Source organism: Blastomyces dermatitidis (genome assembly GCF_000003525.1).
Source record: "Blastomyces dermatitidis ER-3 genomic scaffold supercont1.8, whole genome shotgun sequence".
Taxonomy (NCBI): domain Eukaryota; kingdom Fungi; phylum Ascomycota; class Eurotiomycetes; order Onygenales; family Ajellomycetaceae; genus Blastomyces; species Blastomyces dermatitidis.
In genome coordinates, this window is record NW_025544781.1 from 1,469,639 (window position 1) to 1,493,125 (window position 23,487).

The 23,487-nt window shown below is 46.1% G+C and overlaps 8 protein-coding genes across 11 annotated transcripts; 2 read left to right on the forward strand and 6 right to left on the reverse strand.

Annotated features, from left to right (window-relative positions):
• Positions 1-2,937: 2,937 nt before the first annotated feature.
• BDCG_07242 (uncharacterized protein) lies at positions 2,938-3,501 on the reverse strand (the record flags this gene model as incomplete). The annotated part of the gene is made up of 2 exons (XM_045423038.1): positions 2,938-3,230; positions 3,285-3,501. The coding sequence occupies 2 exons, from the start codon at positions 3,499-3,501 to the stop codon at positions 2,938-2,940; spliced, it is 510 nt and encodes a 169-aa protein (XP_045278522.1).
• Positions 3,502-4,747: 1,246 nt separating this feature from the next.
• Positions 4,748-6,184, reverse strand: BDCG_07243 (alcohol dehydrogenase; the record flags this gene model as incomplete). Its single annotated transcript, XM_045423039.1, has 1 exon — positions 4,748-6,184. One exon carries the CDS (start codon positions 6,182-6,184, stop codon positions 4,748-4,750), a length of 1,437 nt encoding a protein of 478 aa, XP_045278523.1.
• An 878-nt stretch (positions 6,185-7,062) lies between these two features.
• BDCG_07244 (mitochondrial import inner membrane translocase subunit tim16) lies at positions 7,063-8,949 on the reverse strand. The gene is made up of 2 exons (XM_045423040.1): positions 8,796-8,949; positions 7,063-8,698 (listed from the first exon to the last, which is right to left on the reverse strand). Exons 1-2 carry the CDS (start codon positions 8,796-8,798, stop codon positions 8,282-8,284), a joined length of 420 nt encoding a protein of 139 aa, XP_045278524.1. The 5' UTR covers positions 8,799-8,949; the 3' UTR covers positions 7,063-8,281.
• Positions 8,950-9,063: 114 nt separating this feature from the next.
• Positions 9,064-10,970, forward strand: BDCG_07245 (uncharacterized protein). Its single transcript, XM_045423041.1, has 3 exons — positions 9,064-10,115; positions 10,189-10,360; positions 10,425-10,970. The coding sequence occupies exons 1-2, from the start codon at positions 9,833-9,835 to the stop codon at positions 10,341-10,343; spliced, it is 438 nt and encodes a 145-aa protein (XP_045278525.1). The 5' UTR covers positions 9,064-9,832; the 3' UTR covers positions 10,344-10,360; positions 10,425-10,970.
• On the reverse strand, positions 10,088-11,693 carry BDCG_07246. Of its 2 annotated transcripts, none has more exons than XM_045423042.1 (3): positions 11,245-11,693; positions 11,062-11,190; positions 10,088-11,010 (listed from the first exon to the last, which is right to left on the reverse strand). In XM_045423042.1, the coding sequence occupies exons 1-3, from the start codon at positions 11,528-11,530 to the stop codon at positions 10,937-10,939; spliced, it is 489 nt and encodes a 162-aa protein (XP_045278526.1). In that variant the 5' UTR covers positions 11,531-11,693; the 3' UTR covers positions 10,088-10,936. The 2 variants fall into 2 exon arrangements, with proteins under 2 accessions (XP_045278526.1, XP_045282055.1); XM_045423043.1 differs by having other exon boundaries at positions 10,377-10,993; positions 11,245-11,627.
• A 30-nt stretch (positions 11,694-11,723) lies between these two features.
• Positions 11,724-14,893, forward strand: BDCG_07247. Of its 2 annotated transcripts, XM_045423045.1 has the most exons (4): positions 11,771-12,005; positions 12,111-13,417; positions 13,537-13,971; positions 14,058-14,881. In XM_045423045.1, exons 1-4 carry the CDS (start codon positions 11,993-11,995, stop codon positions 14,058-14,060), a joined length of 1,758 nt encoding a protein of 585 aa, XP_045282057.1. In that variant the 5' UTR covers positions 11,771-11,992; the 3' UTR covers positions 14,061-14,881. The 2 variants fall into 2 exon arrangements, with proteins under 2 accessions (XP_045282056.1, XP_045282057.1); XM_045423044.1 differs by having other exon boundaries at positions 11,724-12,005; positions 13,537-14,893.
• On the reverse strand, positions 14,801-16,777 carry BDCG_07248 (NAD dependent epimerase/dehydratase). Its single transcript, XM_045423046.1, has 2 exons — positions 15,857-16,777; positions 14,801-15,709 (listed from the first exon to the last, which is right to left on the reverse strand). Exons 1-2 carry the CDS (start codon positions 16,113-16,115, stop codon positions 15,096-15,098), a joined length of 873 nt encoding a protein of 290 aa, XP_045278527.1. The 5' UTR covers positions 16,116-16,777; the 3' UTR covers positions 14,801-15,095.
• Positions 16,778-17,322: 545 nt separating this feature from the next.
• BDCG_07249 lies at positions 17,323-21,324 on the reverse strand. Of its 2 annotated transcripts, XM_045423048.1 has the most exons (4): positions 19,621-21,324; positions 18,464-19,547; positions 17,929-18,029; positions 17,323-17,904 (listed from the first exon to the last, which is right to left on the reverse strand). In XM_045423048.1, exon 2 carries the CDS (start codon positions 19,528-19,530, stop codon positions 18,808-18,810), a length of 723 nt encoding a protein of 240 aa, XP_045282059.1. In that variant the 5' UTR covers positions 19,531-19,547; positions 19,621-21,324; the 3' UTR covers positions 17,323-17,904; positions 17,929-18,029; positions 18,464-18,807. The 2 variants fall into 2 exon arrangements, with proteins under 2 accessions (XP_045282059.1, XP_045282058.1); XM_045423047.1 differs by having other exon boundaries at positions 17,451-17,904; positions 17,929-19,547.
• Positions 21,325-23,487: the final 2,163 nt, after the last annotated feature.

Here is a 23,487-nt window from a genome sequence, read left to right on the forward strand (position 1 = left end):
TTCGCCAGCCTTCGAGCGAGCAACCGAGTCACACACACTAACTGTATTTCTTTTCAATTGAATTACTATTTACTCTTCTCTAGCCTCCCCCGTGCGGGTGAGAGGGGCGGAAGGTTTCCTTATATCTCACCTCAAAACTATCTTATCACTTTTTTTCGTAGCACTATAAATCCTAAGCAAAATAACGAGGAAGAACGGGCATGCTATTATGCCCCATACGGGGGGCGTGCATTAAATTCACACCTCGAGAACCCTCCTTAATATTAAAAAATTGTGGTTGACTTCTACTGAAATATACATACCCAAGGGGGGGGGGGGGGGGTGGGCTCCGCTCATGGGGGGAAAACATAAGGTTAAAACACAGTAACATGTATAAATCATACCTGTTGTCTTCTTGTCTTGTCCCCTCTATTCAGGAGATAGAATAATAGGGTCAAAACCCCAGAGACAATGTAGATAACTAGACTAGGCGCAGCTGATCTTCAGAAACAACGTGGGACTTTTGTGTGTCTGAGGATGGATCCGGGGAACCATCAAGCATATATAAATAGGGGCCGGGAAGGGGGGAGATCTCGCCGCGGGAAAAAAAGAAGGAAAAAAAGGAAAAAAAGGAAAAATGTACCTGGATGGTCATAGACAAGTGAAACTACAGACTATAAATGTCGTCACAGGCAGGGTAAACAGCATATAAACTTATATACGGAGTATACATACATGCATCGAACACGTCCATCTTCTCATCTCATCTCGCACAAGCGCGGTAAGCCACGCTCAGTTCTCAAACGGACACACAAAACAAAACACAAAACACAAAAACCAAGAAAAAGAAAAAGAAAAAGAAAAAGAAATCAAAATTGCAAAACGCAAATCAAATCCACAAGCAGCTCCCTCCCACCCACGAGCGAGTGGCGCAGATCTGCACCAAGCGCGAACAAATTCCAAGTTGTCCCAAAACGTCATACTATACTCGTAACCTCTTTTTTGGCCGTGTGCGCGAACGCGATGTGCTACGTGAGAAAATAATAAGTTAAGTAACTAGTTAGTTAGCAGGCATGATTGATTAACTATTAACTGTCCTCTGTTCTGATGGAGTCTGATTCTCGCTGTTCTTGCTGTTGAACCCCCCCCCCTTTTTTTTCGCTGCTCACCGCCGTTGTGATTTTCCATCAACTAATAATTATCCCATTCAATCACTGATGTTTATGTGTACAGCGTATGCGAGCTCAAGCAAGTCAACTGGGGGAAAAGCAAGCTAAATAAGCTAAAGAAATTAGTAGTTGTTTACTTGAAAGTAGTTAGTTATTATTCAGGATTCAACAGCCAGCTTCTTTTAGGAGTGAGTTGTCAGCCAGCCAGATTATTTTATTATTACGCTGTACTAACTACTCACTCGACTTTGCAGCAGCAGATAGAAGGATTTTCTTCTCCTTTTCTTTCCGCAGAAGAGAAGCCTTCTCTTGTTTTATGTTTTATTTAACCCGGGAAACCCAGGTTGTGTTGGGTTGTGTTTTGCCCCTTTTCCCACACACCTTGCTTGCTTCGGCGATTTCTTCTTCTCTTCTTTTCTTTTTTCATCACGCCCGTCACACAGCAGATCGAGCTATGGGAATCCGAAACAATTGCAACCGGGGGAATGATCGTCCCCGCCCCGCCCAGAAAAGAATATATATATAAAAAAAATACTAATAACAAACACAGCAACGAGGCAAAGCCTAAGACGACCCTGGTATATTTATTTGGACATACCACAGTCCACAACCAGATAAATATCCCACGGACAACGAAGCAGGCATGGAAGTTTGAAACCATGAACGAATCCCAGATTCCCTCCTCCAATCGCCTCAGTTGGCCCAAGATTTCAATATCAACAGGCAACGGGGAGTCACAGTCCTGGTTGGTCGTTGGTTCCGCAGTGGCAGTTTCAACGACGATACAATAGCTAACAATAATCCTGTTTCGACGGTGAAGGGTAGACAGATAGATAGATCTATCGTTTGATCGTTGCCCATGTCGCTGCCAAGGGATAAGGAAGACTTCATGATTTTTTATTTTATTTTTCCTGCTGAGGAAAAAATATGGAGTCAAGTCCCAAACCTACCTTTCTGGCATCCTTGTTCCAAGCTTGCCTTGCAAATCATGATTACAGACTTCACAGTATTTCCCTTCTACTTCTTCGTCTAGCATATCCATGGATACCGTGGATGTTTCACAACCTCGAAGTTGTACGTTTTGGCCATGGCATAGGTGAATGCTTCGAAACAAAGCGATTAGCTCCAGCTGGTGGCACAAAGACTGCAATTGTTTCTATCTAGTTGTTATTATTAACGGCTGTCGCCTCCGTATAAAAGCTACCTCAAAAAGAAATTGAGAAAGAGCAAAAATAATGACAGGCATGCGCAATTTGGGTGTAAAAACCCAGCAGTTCTGCCAAACATGTGGGATAATCTGATAACGAACTGTACGCCCCAATTAAAAACAGAACGAAACCGACTAGCAGGAAACAACGAATGAATGAATAAAAAAAAAGGGGGGGGGAAGGGGGGGGGGATATTATAAGCGAAAGAAACACAGCCGGGGAAGAAATCAACCTATTAACAAAAATGAGCGAAAGTGGTAAGACAGCATCTAATATCGCTTTGTTCCAAGGCACTATACACATAGAAGTCGTCAGCTAATGCTTGAGTGGAATAGCAATCAGAAAATGTTCTGGGCTACATACCAGGAATTAAGCCTCGAAAATCGTCTTCGAGAACACGCCACTCAATCGCAATCCCAGAAATATGCTCCCTTATCCGTACCGAACGCCTGATTAACCGGAGTTTCCGATATTATGTGTATACGCACTGTTCGGGTTTGATCCATCCCAGTGAGGAAAGATGCCGGAAATGATCATTGTAGGAAGCGCTCCCGGGAAATCCACGCTTGCGCGTTTTCGTACTACTCCGGTCTCCCCACATCCGCCAACCCCTGAGTCTCCTCCTGCGATCGCCGCATTGACCGAACCGGCGACTGCCCTTGCGGGGGGGAAACACGTCGGCTGTTTCCTTTGGATTTACACTCCGGGCATTTATTGGTGAGGAGGAAACGCCAGGCCATTGTTACGAAAAACCAGAAGCCCCGAGGTGTTTCTGGGTCCCGTTTCTTTAACCAGTAAGCCCACCTGGTTGGTAAAATACTACGGCATTCCTTGCACAAACGATAGGATCTCCCATTCCGAGCTGGATCTAATTCTGGAGCGTTAGCAAGGAAATAGTACCTGCTACTGAACATGCGCGGAGGCGTACCATCGACCATTTCATCCCTAGATGCAGGAGAAGTGCCCCTTGGGGGTGAATAACCAGGCAAAACCTCAGCTGCATCATTGCCTGGTGTGCTAGTGTTATTAGGCGCGGGTGGAGAGGCAACACGGCCATTTGCTGGAGCTGGAGCCGGAGCTGGAGCCGGAGTCGGAGCCGGAGTCGGAGCCGGAGTTGGGGCTGCAGCGGCCGCGTTTTCAGCCATGCTTGCAGCTACAGACAGCTGTGTAGCACGTAGCTATAAGGCTAAGTCCGATATAACGAAATGGACCACTTCCTTGTTTTCTACAGCCAATACCCTCGTCGAGAGCAGTACTGTGTTGAGCCTGTGAGAAAGCGTCATCAGAGAAATGAGCAATAAGGCTCCCTCTATCCCTCTCCAATAACCCAAATATGGGTAGTGGAGGAGCCATGTTTTCATCTGTTTCCAGCATCCAGCTCGCCTCCCATCACGCGTTGCACTGCATCTCTCCGGACTTTTAAGGGGGATATAACTTACTTGGAAATCGTCAAGACGCTACGAATCTCCAAAATCGGGCAACTGGGCGCCGCTGCCGCCGCTACAGCAGCAGCTCTATGCAATGGAGGAACAAACAATATGCAGACAACTATATTGCAGTATATAAATGTCAAGATACGGATTTAACGAACGTGCTATACGATACGGCTGTGGGTGTTGTTGTTTTTGTTGCGATTGGGAGTTGGAGAATTGCGGAGATAAACAATCTATTTCCTGTGTCTATGCATCGCGCCTTCTTCCGGTTTATCCATGGATTCCTGAGGCAGTTGCGACGGGCATGAAGACCTAGAAAGGTAAATAAGGAAGGCAGCACATCCCTGCTGTGTTTACCGATCGCTCGGTCACGCCTGCCAGATATCGCAAAAAAGAGATTCCTTGGAAGGTGCGGAGATGGCGAAGATAGAAACAGCAAAAGACAATATATGTAACGTGAGGGAGATCATTCAACTTGGAATCTGTGAAATTGTATGTTGAACAGAGAAGAGACTCCATATATTGATGGATAAGCGGGTCGTTTCTTTAGTCTGTAAGTCTGGCTCTCCGACAAGGTAAATAATTTATGTAACTGAATTTAAGCAAATTTTCTGTACGGTGTGAGAATTGGGTTGTTGTAGTCGTATCGCACGTCGCTGGACGAATTTCGACGTACATGAAGGTAGTAAATGCATGTCCTACAATGCCACTTAAATAAGACTTGAAGTCATGGGAGAGCAACCAAAAAGCAAGATAAAAAGCGAGTCGTCTACCCATAAAACAACGGAGAGAGAAGAGGATTATCTCAAAAAATAAAATGCGTCGTATGACGCTTGTATACCAGAAATGAGTGGGTGCGCTAAGGATGGCAGCAAGAAGAGAGAATCAAATAACCAAGCATATCATTTATTCATCAATTAGCCGCCCTAAAATAGCCAAGTTAACGGAAAACGCGCTTTCATTTGACAGCTGGCTCCAATGGAGGTGTAAGCAGTCTGCCCTCCAAGTCCTTCATATCAATATCTCCTTCGCCTGCATCCGTCGTAGCGATCCCTTTTCCTGCCAGCTCGTCCATGTCGTCAGGGTGTTCGGGAGGGATATTTACAAAGCCTTCTTCCGGACTCGCCCAAGTATAATTTACCCACTCCGGTCCGAGAATCTCGCGAATTCCCTTGGTGAGCTTTAAAATGCGTTGTCGTCTGCCTCGAGACCACTTACGATCGGTAATATCACCGCACGGAGTGAGAATGGCGGGGGGTTTAGAGGTGCCTGTAAAAGATGACGGATCAATGTCGTCGCCGTCGTCCGTTGTCGCATTTGTTCCTTCCGGGAAGTATCCAACCTCTTCAGAGGGGACAGCATCGTCATCATCATCATCCCCTTGATCCTCAAGCCCATCGACAATGCTTTGCCACACACGAAGAGTTTCATTCAACTCATCGATATTGCTCACACCTATGACACTAACACCTAGCCGTCGTCCAACACCAACGGTAGCAGCGGAGATGAATCCCGGATCAGCATCTGGGGAAGGTGCAAGTGGCGGCCCAAGAGCACCGACACATGAGCCCTCGCGCAACCATGACTCGAGCGCATATCGTATAGCAACAACTTCGATTTTCTCTCCCTGCTGCTCTACCCATTCGCTTGCCGTATGTATAGCTTTGCGCAGTCCATCGAGCGCAGGATGGAAATCACCCATACTTCCGATAGGGACGCCTTTGCGTCTTAAAAGCCCCATTCCTAACGGGGAGGCGTTGGGAACCACATCGACTCCCGCAGCAATAAGACGCGGTAGGCCCTCCAGAGCAAGCTTTGTGTTCTGCAACGTAAAATTGGCGTAAGACATCACAGCGTCCAGCGGCTCACCAGTCCTTTCCAAAATCATTTCTGCCAGCGAGCACAAAACGTCCACAGGGTACCCTGATATTCCGACATAACGGATTGCCCCCTCAGTATCCCGTATTCTGCGCAACTCCACAACCGCACCTACGACTTCTTCTGGCGAAACAAACTCGACATCATGGCAGTATACGACGTCTAGGTAAGAGGTATCAAGGCGGGATAAGCTACGCTTTATGCTTTTTCGTATCCATACCGGTGAATAATCGAAGGATTGCGCTGCGACTCGACCAACCTTGGTAAGCAGGCGGTAGGTGTATCTTGGAAAATTGGAACGAGCGAAGCTAGTGGAGAGAGCACGTCCCAGTAATTCTTCCGCTGGACCGTAGTAAGGAGACGTGTCAAAAGCCCGAATTCCCGCAGACAATGCGCGGTGGACTATCGCGGTCGTGGGAAGTGCATATGGGTCAGCATTGTACTGTGAGGAAAAAGTTGCAGTTCCGAAAACGAGCGGTGGTAGATCCGCAGATAGCGGTACAGAAGGCTTCCCCATAGCCCTTCAGCTTAAAGGGTAATCTGTCTGATAAAAACGAAGAGGCGGTGATGAGGATGCACAATGGGCCGCCTGCAAAAAGAATAAACGAGTGTAAAGCTCAAGCCTGCATGTAAGAATGGACTGAGAATTTTTTGGTCAGAGAGGAGAGGGGTAAGGAGACGCGGAGAGGGCGAGGGGCCAAGTGATAAAGAAAATCTAAACTAACCACCCCTGATCGCCGTGGAGGAAAGAGAGCGAGTGCGAATATCCTAGAGAGTCCATGCTGGAATGTCCTTGTCCCGCTCTTGACATGGGAGGGGGAAATCGGAGTCACTATTAATAAATCGTTTTCCGCGCGGAGGCGCACCATGGAACGGGGAAAGGGTAGCTAGCCCGAGAGGGCAGGGATAGTTTTTTTGAAAGCCAAAACCAGCTCCAGAGGGGGGGCAAAGGTTCTCCGATTAGTTCAGGGGAATAATCATTGATTTATTTGTCGCAATACACCTTCAAACTTCATTTTATCAAATTTCGTTAAAACAGGCGAACACACATATGCTTGTCGTGCTTTGAGGTGATCCCAACGCACCCATCCCTGCGGGCCTGGAGAGAGACATCCTCTATTGTGTAGCTCAATACGGGCCTTTTCCTTTTAGTATTTCCTGTGGCTTGTTATAGGTTTATCGCTGAGGGATTTCACAATTGAGATAGATGTCTGACGACATAGGCGTGGACCAAGATTGGGCTGTTTGGCGCCACCCTCGTCGATTTGGAATCAGAAAAACAAGTCTGGATTGTCCTCAGCTTACACAACAGGCCGATTGCGCTAGGGAAATCAATAATATGGACGCTTGAGTTAGTGAGGGGTGGTACTTCGGGGTTTGAAATGACGACACTTGGATTGGCTCGTTGATATGCCCTTCATCTGCCTGAGATTCCCTGCGACAGGCTATCTCTGGTCAGCGTGGCACTATGAAGCATTCTTGTAATGCGGGGCGAGTGGCATAATCAGCCGTGCTGGTGAGATTGATAGCTTTGTGGTCGACTGGTTGCTGAGGGAAGGGTTAACATAAAGGGAGAGATGGAGGGGAGCAATGTGAGAATGGAGGCAGAGCCGCGTCCGGCATTTCAGTTGGATAATCTCGCCCCAAAAGGGTATATTTATATAGTAATGCGCTCTTGTACTGTGGTTTGCATTGGGAATCTCTCATTCATTTAGCAACTCTAACTTCTAACTTCTCCATATCAAGCAGATAGATAGTCCATCAGAGTTTCGTTCTATTCTATAAATCTGATTTCCAATTTTCGCATTCCATCGTCGCTCTCGTAACGTAGACAAGAGCTGACTGACTGGTCGCTTCTCGCGTATTCAAAGGACTCTATCACCCTCCATCCCTTGCATTGACGGTTTCTTCTTCTCTCTTCTCTTCTTCTCCTCTTACACACCCCATCGTCGCCAATACTGCAAAAATTCCAAATAGCTAATATGTATAATACATCGAACGCCAACCCCAGAAGAAAAGTCTTTCAAACAAATTAGAGTGGAGAAAATCCAGCCGGCAACATATGGATGGCAGAGCAACAAGGGAGGAAAATCTCTCCTCTCATGATTCGTCCACAAGATCGCCACGCTGAAGAGCAAAAAGGGATATTGTATACAAAGGTGCGCCATACCTTCCAATACCATCGTGTGGAAACAGTCGTCAAACGTTTCGGCGGTATCCAAGATATAACAGGACCGTCTGTGTCTGTCGTTTCGTCAACGCTTCACAAATGATACCGATAGGAGCGGAGGGAAGTAGGCTAGTTGAAATAAAATGAAATGCGGTATCGTGCGTTGGGAGCAAAACGCTAGACGGAAAAGGGAGGATGAGAGGCACAGAAGCCGAACAATAGGCCTTAAAGGAGGGGGAAAAAAGCCGAAGACGCCCGTGCTATGCAATAAAAACTAGAAACAGTGGCGATATATATCAACAAGAAGTATTTTGTGCGGTGGCTGTAGTCGACACCATAACCGAACTCATATATCCAAGCAGGTCGCTGGGATCTGTCGAAACGTCCGCGGAATGGAGCTGGATACGTCGAAACGGGTGGGGCGAGGCGTTATTGTGTATAAGGTCACCGATCCTTATAAACCTTAGGTTTCCAACCCTCCTTCACTTCTTTGTCCATAGCAGCCTTCCGTTCGGCTTCTCGAACCTCCATCTCAATCCGCTCGCGGGCTCGAAGGATTTTGCTTTGTAAGTAAAAGCTCCCTCCCTTCTTCGGGTCATTTGCATCGAACAGCTTCTTGAAACGTTCCATTGTGTGTTCCAGGTTTGTCTCGCCGCCCATTGGCGGCTTCACATTTAGGATCTTGCAGGCTTCGTCGAGGGTAAGACCAGAGGAGGCGAAATTGTTTGATGCAGTTCCGTCGCCCTTTTGCGCCTGGGCTGCATATTTCGACGCGGCTGAGGCTTGCTTGTATGCTTCCGCAAAGGCTCTTCCAAAGACCCGACCGCCCGTGAGGACTATCTGGGCTACAATCCGGTGCGCCTGGAGATAGACAGACTTGTCAGTAAACTTGAGTTTGGTCGGGAGGCAAGGGAAGCTGGGGTAGAAAAAGAAAAGTGCTGGGAAGAATTAAACATACCATCCCAATTTCTTCCCAGAACTACTCAGTTATGAGAATAGTTCTTCCAACTTCTACTTCCCGAAAGATCACTATTAGCGAGTAAGGGCGCGAGAGCGTGGATAGCGGTGTTCAACAAGATGGAAAATGTCGTTGCCGGTTTGGTGGTGGAAAGATTTCTTGCCAGAGGAAATTTCAAGGCCTAATCCGGTTTAGCTCATTTGCGACAGCCGCTTTGCTGTTTTGAGTTTAGAGCACAAACTTAGCTCGGAGGAAGGTAGCCTTGGCATCAAAATAAGCCAACTCCAACAACCAACTCTCGCCTCTTTGTATGGCTATTACCAGCAGTACAATGGGTGATTTGTCCCGTTCTCTCCGGAAACAATGTCCTACGTTTATGATTGACGGGGTTTTCTGGAGTATATACTCCTTGGGAATTTCCCTTTCATGATGAACCCTCGAGTTTCAACTGCCTTGGGTCTTGTGTAGCTGCCAATGGTGGCAATTCTCAATGAAACAGTCACCATAAGGAATTGTATATTTTTGATGGATGATGAAGCTCCTTGCAGTGGCATATTTCTTTGTCGGACTATTATCTTATAGAGAAACATAAAATTTAGTTGGTTTATGGGATCCCGTGAGGCAGCCTATTTCTAGAGGTCTCTTACATAACATCTCACACTTTCATTGAAAGGTGATCAGCGCAGGATGCAGGTTCCCATAGGCAGCATGTTTCTATAGGACTCTTTCTATAGATAATGCTAAAGAATTTATGCGTTCCATGAAGGCCCCTAAGGTGGCGTACCCTTTGGGGATGTTCGCACTCGCGAGGATCCCCAAGAGTTTCCCTTCGGCGGCTACTCCTTCCAGTACTACCAGGATATATAAAGGGTATATATAGCCCTTTAATATCATTGAGACTCTTAGCGCTCTTTTGACTTCTCCATCGTCCTCAATTGTGTTTTGCGCGGTTGATCCTTGTTCATTACTTGCAGTCATTTTTTATTATTCGTCCTTCCGTCCTTCGATATCAACTCCGCCTACTGGAATTCACCACAATGTCTTCGTTCTTGTCTAGGACGAACACAGGCGGGGGAGAAAAAGTGACCCCCTCAGAGGCTGAAAGCAAAAAGGAGGTCAATCCTGATTGTGAAAGGAATGCTTTTTACACATCTAAATTCAAGTCACTCCCATCCGAATTCTTATGCAAGATCACGAAAGCTCATGTTGAGGTTGTCCAGTGGCGCCTGGGAAGGGCCGACCCGGGACAAGTTGGGACCCGCCCACCGTGGTGGCCTGAAAGCGTAGATTATGCCGACGTGGATAAGTTGAGTGAAGAGAGTATGAAGTCAACCGATCATTTTTTTTTTTCAATGTCCTCGACTGGCCTCGCATGTATGCTGATTGGCAGCAGGTCGCGTCGTCGTTAACGCCCACATATTTTCCAACCTTAGGATTAAAGGAGAGGAGCTCGAGGGCCCATTTAAACGAATGCCGAAAATACCCAACGAATGCGAAGCCGTAGAAGATCTCAGCAAAATATATGAAAAGAAGAAGTCGGAAAGCTAATAAAAGAGGAAACCTTGGTAAGTGAAATGAATTTTCCCATTCAACATTTTTGATATCACTATATTAATTACTCTCAATTAGATGAGTCCGCCGAAGCGTGAACCAGACAATAAATTCGGTAGTTTGGCAACTGAAGAGATTGATGGGACTGGGATGGTAATCGGATACTTGCAGTCCCCTTTTTCTTTTCCTCCGAAGAAGGATTTCTTTGCAGGATAATATATAATTAATACGAGGCATGCTTATCTCAACTTAGTTGAATATCAATTTCATTTTTCCACCCTGAGCTCTTCTTTGCTTGTATTTTGATAAAAAAGATCGTCAGACGCACATGACAGGAGACGTGAAGGTTTGGTTGGTTTCACGATACTTGGGCGAAGGGCATGAAGGATGAAACAGTTCCACCGGCAGGGTATGTCCGTTCTGTTACGCAAGTCACTGACCGCAGAGTTATTGGGTGGGTAACTGCCATATGTACATTACATGTACATCAATGACAACCATGAGGCTTTGAATTCTATATCAACCTATATACAATGGCCCACCCAAAAAAATTGACCTGTTGCTTCAATAAGATATTCCTTGTCACAGTCCTACTTGTCTTTGAGCTCATCAAAAGGCCCCTTCAGATCACGGAGAGAATCTCGAAGCTGATTTGTAAATTTTGCTAGCTATAGTAAGCAAACGGAAAAAAGATTCATACATGATTGGGCCTTACCATCGAAAGTCCCGTCCAGTGTGATGGTATGAGTAGCTCCAAAGGTATGGAGAGTGGCAGGGCTTGTATTGGCATCAGACTGGCGTGGAAGGTCCTGAGGAATTACAAGCCGAGGATATGGTAACGATTCTAGAAACTTGGGTGTTATTCAGGAAATGCAGAATTGCCCACATGACTTCTTACCATGTGCAAAGTATCGAGAATCATGATAGAAAGTTAGGGGACACTGGTCTGAGTCTCTCGCCAATGAGTGGATGCCTGCTCGGAAAGCATAACCAATTTCTTTTGGGAGCATTGTGAAAGCCTCGTGGGCATGCCCCAAATCAACATTGACATTCTGTGTCACCAGGGATCCTTTATAGTCAAGGGTGATAAATTCTGCCAGCTTGGTATGTAGAGAGCGATAGATGCAAGCGCGCCTGGTTGTGAAATTAGATAGTTGTTTCAGTATGGAAGTAGGGAACTGCATGATGTCAAAGATTACAGTGAGGAGATGGTTCAAAGTTGGGTTTTTAGATTGGGAGCGCAGGAATATTTATCCACGCGGCGTATTTATTTATTTACGCTGCGTAGACAAAATGTTGATGGTCTTTTAGGTAGACTCGGAGTGATGCACGTGACGGAGCGCCAAGCATTTCCGCCGAGCCAACGAAACAAGGAACAGCGAAGCGGCCGAGGAAGCTTGGACGGCAATACGTAGTTATTATATCTTTATTTTATCCCAAGCCGGCCAGCTCAACTGCCAACTTCTCCACACCTCCACCTCCACCTCCTCGATATCATTCTGCCACGCCCGTCGATACTGAGATAGCGCGTATCACTAGAGCAGCTTGCGCCGCGTGTTGTTCGTGTTGTCCAGAGTGTGGAGTGTGACTTGTGACACCCCCAGAATGACCCTGTCTGGGCCGGTGGTTGACGGGTTCTTGGTTGTATGGCAGCTATCGGTAATCCTCACGCGCGCATCCTTCTACATTTACCTACGCCGGGATATATTTATATATGTACACATACATAGCTCATATTTCTGTTCTAACTATTTGAATATCCAGAGACACCTTGGGTAGATTCTATGTCCCCAACTACCTACCCACACGACGATGGCGCCCTGGCAGTTCCAGCGGCTGCCAGTACCGCAGTCCCGCCCACAGTCGCTGCCTTCTCCCCCACCACTATTTCCGGATCATCCCTAACTTCGAGGCAGCGTTCTACGATAATAGTCCACAGGAAATCACCTCTTCTTGTCGCAACTCCTCCGCCTGTCACCCGTGCACTTGCCTACTCCCATCCCTTCCTACTCCCGCTAAATCGACTGGTGGGTTTGCTTTCATGGACGAGTGGGGATCCCTGGGAGAGCTTCCTTTTGGTTGCTGGTTTCTGGGCCACGGTTCTATACGGAGATATTATCCTGCTCTGGGCGGGCCCTATTCTGGTTGTGCTGGGATTAATTCTGGCTATGTATTCGCGGCGATATTCTCCGCTATCATCAACCGGCCTTACTGGAGAAAAACATGGAGGGCATGGGGAAGGGGATGGTGCCTCCAAGCACCATAAGAGCTTGGATGAAATTGTAGAGACTCTAAGGACATTCACGACAAGATGCAATATCCTGCTTGAACCTTTGCTCGAACTGACTGACTTTCTTTCCACCCAGCGGACAGCTACCTCTGCAACAACTAGACCAGCGTTGATATCTTTGACAATGCGAATAGTTTTAGTAACCCCTATCTGGATCCTACTAACTTTACCGCCCTTCTGCCTCATCACTCCCCGTCGTGTTATACTTTCAGTAGGCACAGTCATCATCACATGGCATTCTAAGCCAGCACGCATATCTCGTGTCATACTCTGGCGCTCATTAACTGTCCGGCGTCTATGCTCCATTATTACAGGCCTCCAATTTTATTCCAACCCTTATCCAAGCGACAAAGGATCGAACGCTGCATCAAAGTCTTCCCTTCTCTCGTTAAACCCTTTCCGCCGCAAATCTGACAAGAACAATTCAGCAGCTAATATTTCAATGAAAAAACGGCGAGCCGATTCATCTGGTGTCCGTTTCACTTTTATCCTCTATGAAAACCAGCGGCGTTGGTTGGGCATTGGTTGGACCTACTCGCTCTTCGCATATGAGCGTGCTGCATGGACTGATGAGCATCTCAACCCTGTTCCTCAAAAGGATGAATTCGAACTACCTGAAGTGGAAAGTGGAAATGCGAGATGGAGATGGGTACCTGGAAGCGAATGGCGGATCGATAACAACCCGTCCGATGTTCCAAACAAAAAGTCCTCGAAATCCGCGCAAGGTACCGGTGAGAATGGTGCCGGTGATGATGAGGGCTGGATATACTACGATAACAAGGTAAGAAACTATTTAGTAATTACCTATCCTCTTATACAGCGACGGGTTTTAATCCATCGGTTCTTCATGCTGGAAGAAGTTTATATCCTTTGCATCGTTACTAAACCCTTGAGCAATAGTGGAACGATGGCCGCCGTGGCCAAGACGGCTGGGGCAGGTATACAAGACGCCGGAAATGGTGCCGGGATGCAGAGCTCGTGGAAATATCTCCCAGTTCTGAGATTACCCCTCCACCCTCCCCTACTCTAGAAAAAGGACCATCACCCTCTCCATCGCAACAAAACAGGCCTAAGGACGACGATATCACCTCAGAAACAGGAATTAAAAACTGCCCACCATGTGACTCCGGCAAGGCCCGCAAACGGCGTTGGTTCGGTAGCAGTGAGCTATCAAGGGCCTTAGCCTCTTCACCAGGCTCAGCCTCCAGTTTACAAAATAGCGAATCAAGCTCAGCCATACCTGCCACGGCCACAGGCACGGGTGCAAGTACAAACGCAAGCGCTGGCACACCCACGACGAACCTCGCATCATCGTCGTGTGGTAATATCCCCAACGTTCGTGCCACCTCCACCTCCAACTCCTACAGCAACTCCCACTCCCATTACGCGAACAGTTTTGACAATGCTGGTGGCACTGGCAGTAGTAGCAGTAGGAACAGTTTGACCTCCCGAAGACGTGGCAGGCCCGGTCCTAGCAGTCTGATCGGAGTCGATACCGACGGCGAGAGCCTTAGCCGGAGCATCCGCGACCAAGAAATTGAAGAGGCTGAGAATGTTGTGGATCGCTTTGGGAATCGGCCTGGTGGGGCCGCTGAGAGGGCGGAAAGGGGGTGGGGCTTGGGTGATGATGCCCACATGGGGCTAAGCTGAAGACGAAAAGCAGATAAGAAGAAGAGAAGATATTATATGTTGGTTGCTTCTAGGCACCATCCCCTTTATTAACCCCCTCCCCCAGAATTTCCTTTTCCTATTTTCCCCCTAAGCGTTTCCCTACATGGCAGCATCTTCTTTTATCAAAGGCGAAACGGAGCGGACTGGCAGACCGGAGGTCAAAATGGAAACAATTGAAGCATGGTTGGGAAGTATGGCGTCACTGTCTATGCATGTTTCGAGATGATGAGCGAACTTTTCTCTACCTTCATCTTTTACCTTTTTATCCTTTTGTGTTTTCTTTTAACTTTACGACTAGGCTGGGACACGTTATGTTTTTTTTAATGAACATTTCTATGGGTGAATGGAGTACCTGCTTTATATATACTTTTCAATATGATGTGTCTTTATGTATCACTTTCAGATTGGCAGATAGTTTCACATATTGTATTACACAGAAAGATATTTCCCAGGATTCATCAGAGATGCTACAGGGAGGAACAAACACATACCATCCAACAGTTATAATACAATCAATATTAGCTAGCTATAGTTATACTTATACGACTTCCAATGTAACTATTTATGAGTAGAAAGGCGATCTCAGCACAACGAATTGAGAGATTAAACACAATAGCGTATAAGAAAAAACCCAAAGGATCGAAGCACAGAAGAAGGAAAATCCAGTATATAAATAAATAAACCGCGAAACCGAGTGAATCCTGTACCTAAATCGAACGATAAGAAAGGGGAGCGGGGATTTTTTTTTATATCTCACCCTCAAATCCCAACCCCATTTATCCCCAAACTCACAACGTAATCTCCTCACACATCCTATCCACGTCCTCCCCCTCAACCGCATCCACCCGATCCCTCACCACCATCTCAACCGCCTCATCAATCTCATCCTCCCCACCCAACAAATCCAACCAACCCCTCGTATCATCCCGCGCCAACAACCGATCCGCCACAAGAGCCACGTCCTCCCGACTCACATTCGCCGGCACGCCTCCTTCCAAGACAACCTCCGTCGGCTTCCCCAAGTCCACCTTCCACGTCGCAGGCGCATCCATCAACGGGCCGGGCCGCAGTAATATCGCCTGGAACCGCTTCTTCCCCGCCCCGCCGCCCGCGCTCTCCGCTTCATCATCCATCACAGCGCGCTTGCGCGCCATGACGGTGAAGTACTCGTCAGCGGCCAGCTTGGCGTGGTAGTAATCGGGCAGCACGTCGTGATTGATGTGCTCGAAGCGCTCCCAGGTTTCCGGCGAGAGCCAGGGAGGCTGCTTGCGGCGGCTGCCGATGTGGGAGATTAGGAGGAATTTGGTGATGGAGGGGTTTGTGAAGGTTGCGGTGATGAAGTGTTTGGCTGCGTCGCGGTCGATGGTGTAGGTGCGGAGGGGTCCGCCTTTGCCGCCGGCGCCTGTGAGGGGTTTTGTTTTGCGGTTAGTTGTGTGTGTACATAGGGGGAAGGGGAATGGTTATTTTTTATATTTTTATTTATTTATTTATTTATTTATTTGGAAATATTCAGGGGAATATGAACAATGAAACAGTATATATAACATACCGGCCGCCCAAATCACATAATCCGGCTTCGCGCGGTCCACGATCGCCTTCGCATCATCGGCACTCTTCACATCGTCGAGACTGGAGACCAGCACTTCGACCTTGCCCTTCTTATTCCGACCCAGTTTCAAAATGTCGTTGGTATGGTCTGGGTTGCGGATTACGCTGACTACGTCCCAGGAGCGGTTGAGGAGGAGAGGGGTTAGGAAGCGGGCTATCTTGCCGTGCCCGCCGAGGACTAGGACGCGGGGATTCGACATATTGGATTCTTAGACTCTCTGGGGTGTGCTGCTGAGAACGGGAGTATTATGGAGGCGAGGGGAGGATCAAAAGTGGGTTTCTTTTTTAGGATCGAATCGCAGGCGCAGATTGTATAAGAGATCCCTAGCAGGTTTATAGGTATGATAAGATAAGTTAAAGGTAGGACTGATGGGCCAAGATCTTCTTATTTTGCAGTTTACGGGAAATATCTGGGGAATATACAGTGATATAATTTATATAGATAAGTTAAGAGTCATGTTATATATAATTAATTATTTATATATAATAGTTAAGAGATGCAAATTCAAGGCCAAATCGGCCAGCGACGGCCGGCGGGAAATCTAGATCGGGCGGGTTAGGGCTATGGCGTCATAGCCGGCGCTGTAACCAACGAGAAACCGCGGCCGAGGCAGCCGACAAGCGGGGGGAAGAGAGGGAGAGAATGTCATGGAAATATGAGACACTGGATTTTTATATTCGGTTTTCTGAGATGTATTCGTTCTTGTGTGTAGATGGTTATATCGATTGTTAAGTTACCTGTGGAAAAATGAGAAATGGCTGTGGGGGATACGGATCTCAGGGATATAATCGGGAATGAGATTTGATGATTCATTCAACTCCTCAATAATTAATCATCCGCATATGCGCGATCTAGTTTATATAGCTTCCGTTTCGATGAGCGTCGGTTCCTGAATAAGATTCTGACATATCCTCATCATGCTGATATATCACGCAAGAGCAAGTAATCGATTGGGGTGTGGGAAGTTTGAAGTGCTTTAGTGTCACCAAATGAGCTGCTGCTCGAGGTATAGTTATTATTTCTCATTTGGTATAGGGGGTGCATGTGTCCGCGGTTTAGATGTTCCTGTCATTCGTGTATCTCTCTCATCGGTTTATGTGTATGGAGTTGGAGTGCCGCAACGGGCCTGAATATCATAGGGAAATAGTAACTATTCAACAGGGCTCAAGGCTGTAGATATTAGTTGAGCGATCCCATGCGCGCCTATTTTCCAGATAAACAGCGCTTCAATTTGGTTTCTCAGTTATTTTCCGGTTTCTACATTTTCACCTCTACTTTCTCTGTTTCTTCCTCCTCTTTATTCCATTTTTCGTCCTGTTTACCCCGAATGTGTAGATCAAGTTGGGAACACACAGGTATTGTGTGTTCTGCCATTTTGCTGGGGAATGAAATACAAGAGTATTTTTCCTGGTAGTGGGGTACATGTACAATGAACAGGTAGTGGACAATATCTATCCGCTGATATTGTACGGAGTACCCTGCCTAACACAAGTGAAACTCCAGGCATAATGAAATTGCATACATAGCCTGTGATGTTCATTAATCAATTGCCTTCTCCAAATCTTGAGGCCTTGCTGTAGTGCTGTAGATTGTAAGATTTGAAGGAATAAGACAAGGTGAAATAAATGTATGTGAAGATAACAAAAGATGTTATGCAACATCAGAAGAGGGAAAGGAAGAAAGAGAAGATTTCACACTTGTCAATAGCAGTGACTCTGCATGAATGCAATGCCATGCACACCTGAAGACAATTCATTTCATTTCACACTGAGTGAGCAATTGAGCAATCAAGCAACATGCGGCGCTATACCACATAGTATCGTATCCCCATCTCAAAACAGCCTTGTTGACAGATTATTGGACTTGCAGTGGATTAATGATTCCTCTACATCTCAGGTCCCTTTTTGTAGACTCCTTTCAAATTCATGAAAGCTGCTATCAGCTGAATCAGTTTTATTTTGAGCTGGCTTGAAATTTTGATCCCTGTTCTGGCGAATTTTTCATCCTTCAGCCACGCAGCAGTAAGGAAAAGAGTGGGAGATAGCTCCCCGAGACTTTTCTGCCGTACCTTTGAGGGAACGGCAAATATTTCAACGAATATAGTCATTTAGTCCTGCGGGGAAGAATTCATTTTAGTATCATAGCATTATTTTTTCTTCAGCTGGTGGTTTTCAATTATTATTATTTATTAACTATTGTATTGTAAGCAGGCAAAATTCTCCCCCCCCTCTGCACTGCTCCAATGATAGTCATAATAATAGCAATCAAAAAAAGGAAAAGCTGAGACTAGGCATGCCCCAAGCAGATGGATAAAAAAAACAAGGAAAAATATGTTCGAGGAAGGCAAAACGTGAACTCGACACGACACCATGATGAGATATGATGCATGCATGGGTGCCAGTTCATGCGTTCATGCTGTCTCCTGCAGGCTTTCGAGCTTGGCCTTTTATTTTTTTATTTTTGCTTGGACTATCACTGGCCTGCAGTATAGACTAGTCTGCTCATATTAAATATTCTTTCGCTGTGATGAAAATGGTATGCACCTACATGTAGCAACAGCTTTGAATGTCACCATCATCACCTCTGGCAATCGGAAGGAAGGAATACGAGGGATGACTAGCATGCATCATCGTCGGCTAAAGGCTAGCTTGTTATCCGGTAGGCATTCTGGAAGTTCAGTTCCAAAGGCTAATCTGATCGGATCCGTGGCGACGACGGGAAGGAAAAACTCTTTCACGAGCAAAGGTGTCAATGCTGCCTGCTTTCCTCTGCTTTCATAAAATAATAATTATTAGTTATTATGGAAAGAATGGGGAGCGATGATCCATCATTTGGTTTGCCCGGGAGGTAAGCAAACATTCATCGAAAAGCAGGAACTCAACAAGTCATCATTAATCAATGGACGAAGGACTCTCTTTCTTATCTCGAACGAGACCAGCCAGCCAGTCTGCCAGTGCCAAGCGAGAAAAAAGGCGAAGACCAGGGCCTAGAACAAAGTCTCCAGCCAATTCTGAAGGTTGAAACTGGGGGCCCCCTGGATGCTGTAACCGCGCCTTGTTAATGGAGTAGGCTGGCACCGCCGCACCACGGCCCTTTTTTTCGTTTTCAGTGGTCGATTTGCGTCGTGTTGTGGAAATTTTCTCCGGAAAAATGAAAACATCTCCGTTTTCACCCAGGTAAAAAAGGCCGACTTTTTTTGAGATCATGCTATCCAAGATTTGTGACTTTTTTTTTTTTTTTTTTTTTTTTTTTTTGCTTCGACCACCCTTGTAACTTACTCTGTAAACAGGCGTGGGTCGAAAACTGGGGGGTGTGGAGCAGAATAAGGCCGCTTTTTCACCACTGGCTGTGCCTGTCCCCCTCTGGTGCGGTGTGGAGGAGCTGACCACCACCGGCTTTAGAGCTAGATAGGCACATGTAGGTGAGATCTTTATCGTGATTTGTACGTTTTGCGTTTCGTCATTATGATCAGGGGGCGAATATTGAGGTGAAGGGGAGGGAAGGTAAGAACTTAAGCAGTCGCCGGCTTGGCTGGTCTGATCTTTTTTGCCTCTGTCCTGAAAATGTTTTGTGGCCTTAGAAAGATAGAAACGCGCCGTATATAAAACGACCATAAAAGAAGGAAATAATTCTAATGATAGGTTAGTGTGTAAATTACAAAAAAAAAAAAAAAAAAAAAAAAAAGGCCATTTGAGTTTCTGTACCTGAAACTAACCCCGGTTATCCAGCGAATACCGCACATTAGCGCAGTTGCTAAACGGCCCGCCTCTCTGGTACTTCCGGCGCTAGTCATTGGCCTTACACTGCAGTACAGCGTACATACTTCCGTACATTGCTAGGCCAGGGGAATCGGAACGCATTCGAACGAACGGAAAACCTTCTTGGTTTCTTCTCCACCGAAAAGATGAGGTGATGAACTGCGAAAATCTCATCCAGGGTAGTAGGGTCCAAGGGATAATAAAATTCAGTTGAGAGGAAACATTTACTCAGTCGATGGCAGAGTCAAGGGCACGGAAAAATTTGTCACATCAGGGGATGTTGTGGGACCCTTTCCCCGTCCATTTTACCCTTTGCTGCGTGGAAACATGTATTAAGGCTATGATTAGTAATTCAGGGCGAAAATCTCGCAGGAATAGATATATTATTGAAGGGTATTTTTCGAACAAAGAATCCACTGAGCCGATTCTCTTGGTTGAAGCCACGAGCGACTGGGCTGCAGAAGTCCTGACTGAAACGTGGCGGCTATCTGAATAAATAGTTTATATGATAGTTAAATGAAACTTCCTCGAGTATCCGCTGCTCGCATAATTTGCATGTTTCAACTTTTGCTGGACTGGAATGGAAACATTTGGACCGAAATTCATTGGTTACATTGCAGCTGGTGTAAACCGCGAACTTCCTCCGTTCGCACATATGGATGGATGAAATAAGAGAGATATTGTAAATGTCAGCGCTGGATGCTGCTTGGGGCTTTTGAGAAGAACAAACAAGGCTTTCGTGGGTTTATCTCGTCGCATGATAATAATAGTAAATAGGTTCCAGGATGTCCATTTTCCCCCTTAACCACTCAATTGACGAGATGTTTCTTTTTGTTTCGAGTATTGCAGACTTCTTCCAGTTCAACTATCTCAAATCTTGCCCCAAGCCCCGAGTCCCAATGCTGGGGTCCGTCCTTGTAACTGTTTGGAGGATGTTGATCTATATTTGATAGTCAAGGTATAGGGTGGAAATACTGATGGAAAACCTGACCGCCGTGCCCGGGTTTCATGGGAATTCAGGAAATAATATCTATCCTGTGCAATAGGATTCGGATTCATAATCACATACTCCGTACGGAGTAGGTAACTAATAGAGCCGCAAGAAAACAGCGGGGTATTTCGGCTGGTAGCGATCGTATTGCGGCCGCCAGATCATATGCTTGCCAGTTTCCTTGTGTGCTGTTATTAGCCTCGAAACGGGGAGAGCAAGCCGTCAGCCCTTTCCACCGTGAATGTCCTTCTTGAATCTTGATTGGACAACAACGGTTTCGCTGTGGAAACTTTGAACGTTTAGCGGTATCTTTCTCGACGGCGTGAAATCGAGTACTTGTATTGGTCCGTATCCAATATTACACTGGCGTGTGCGGTGGGCTGCAGTAGCCCGGCATCTGGCGGGTAGCAGAACAATGAGAACGGTTTATGTAACGCCAGTCCGGCGTGCAGATGGCCCCTGACGGGTCAAATCTTTAGGGGACTCATGATGTTCTCCTTCTGGCGGTTTCTCTGAAAATATCTGGTTGATATTGCGTGTACTCCGTACTGTTGTCCACGGGTGTCCGTCCTGCAGTGCTCCCACGCGCCCCCTCATCCTTATTATCATAATAATAATACTAATAACAACAACAACAACGCGTCGAATATGGCCACCCACCTGTGACGGTCGGTGCCTGAAGGTTATCTAAAAGATTTGCTGCTTTTTATCCCTTGATCAATCTGCATTTGATTGGCTGTTATTTAATGAGCTAACTAATCCCAAATAGGCCACATTCTCCCAGAATCTTTCATGTAACAGCGTAATAATGTAATAATAATTGTATGTTCAATGATTTTCAAATGAGAATAGCAACTCAACCCTATCTAATCAATATTTCTGTATCACCTTAGATTATAGAGAAATCAATTATCTTTTGATTGAACTAATTGTTAATTTCATATTCCTATTTTATTTTATTTTATGAAGTACATATCAGATGAAACAGATCAAGATAAGATTATATTTTTTTAAAGATACGAGTCAAACAATACATACCATACCATGTCCCATATATGAGATGGTATGTAAATTACAGAGAGAATGAAATATGATCAGTTTCAATTAACATTTTTCAATATTATTAATTTTTTCAATATATCAATTATACATTTCTATTCTTCTTCTCTTTAGCTATAACCTAAGGTCATACACAAATCTTAAAAATGTATGATTGTTGAGAATAAGAACTCTTTTTCCACCAGATACGAACCATTCTTATGATTAGGCTCTGGCGAGGTTTGCTCTGAGCAGTGAGCAGTGAGCAGTGAGCAGTGAGCATTTGACACTTCCTTGCTGGATTTGCTGGATTTGCTGGATTTGCTGGCTGCTTCCAACAGAGTAGAACACAGGGTCTGAGCCTTGCTGAAATCTAGTAGTAGTAATAAGTTATCTCTAATCATCGTTTGTGCCTGGCCATTATTGTCCGGGAATCTCCTGGCGCGGCCGCTAATCTTGCCCCTGAACAAACGGCGGTAAATAATTCACACCCCATGTGGGGAACAAGAGTGTTGGAAATTTCTTCTTCCAGCCGTCTGAAGCCGGAGCAGAGAAGACTCGTCCAAAAAAATAAGGGCCACAACAGAAGACCGAGGCGTCAACTAGGCTGGCCCGTCAGGCAGTGATCGAGGGCGCTATTTTCTTTCCCGAATCGCTGGAAAAACTCATGGGTACCTAGGTAGCAAGCGATCGAATTTGAGAGCGCGATCCAAAATGGCCGGCAAAGCCTCCATGGTCAAATTGCACTCCTGATTGGGACGACGGAGAGACGTTTTTGTAACAAGTCTGCTGCATCCTGTCCGGTCCATCCTTCATCCTGTTCGTTGTCGTTTTTCCATCATCCTCTTCAGCCGCCGCTCTCCCTTTACTAAACACCCGACGAACGAGTACGATTTGGACATTCTACTTACTCGCTGCCATTCGAGCTTCTTCTCGCCATCCCTCCTCCCTATTCTTCTCTTCAACTTCCAATTTAAATATCGACTGACTTTGTGGACTCTCTTCTTGTCCTACTGGAGGGTGCCCCCGCAGAGACAGACTTCTCTTTCGCTGGCTGATTTTTTGCTTTCGACCCATTCATTCGTTTTCGATACTCAAAGACTTGTCTTTTGCCATTCAAACCCTTATTATTGATCCAAAACCCTTCCAAGTTGCGACCGGAATTGTCTTAGACCCGACAGCCAATGCGTAGTTGAAGAAGGCAGGTTGATCATATCTTCTTCAGACGGAGCACGATCTTGAGGATACAGAGGGCGTCAATCAGGCTGCAGGGTGGGACGCCGCAACCACACCGAAAGCATTCTCTCCCCCCCCCCCCTCCGCTGCAGCTCACGCTTCATTCTGCGCCTGTTAGATCGGGTCAATCACGGCATGAAGATTGCACTGGTCGCATCTTATTCGAATTGATTCGTTTCGTCTGATCCAAAGGGCAGGTCCTTGTACAAGTACGTACAAATAGATTGCTGTTTATTATTTATTACATATGTTCTACTTTGCTAGACTTCTATTCTGCATGCTATGAAATTGTTACCAGCTTAGAATGCTTCACGTCCAAATTTATCATTTCTGCGTGGCTCTTGAAAGACTAACTCTTCAGCATTCACATCCATGCAGGCTTCACCGAAGTGTTGTTGAATTTTTCGAGTCAGAAACTCTGATTGATTGTCCTTCGCTTCCACATCCCCCTTCGCCTATCACAACCAGGTTACAACACATTAGGGGGGGAAATACTTACAGTAAATTCCTTTATACGATTCTGCCCTGCCGCTTCTTTGCTGTTGACT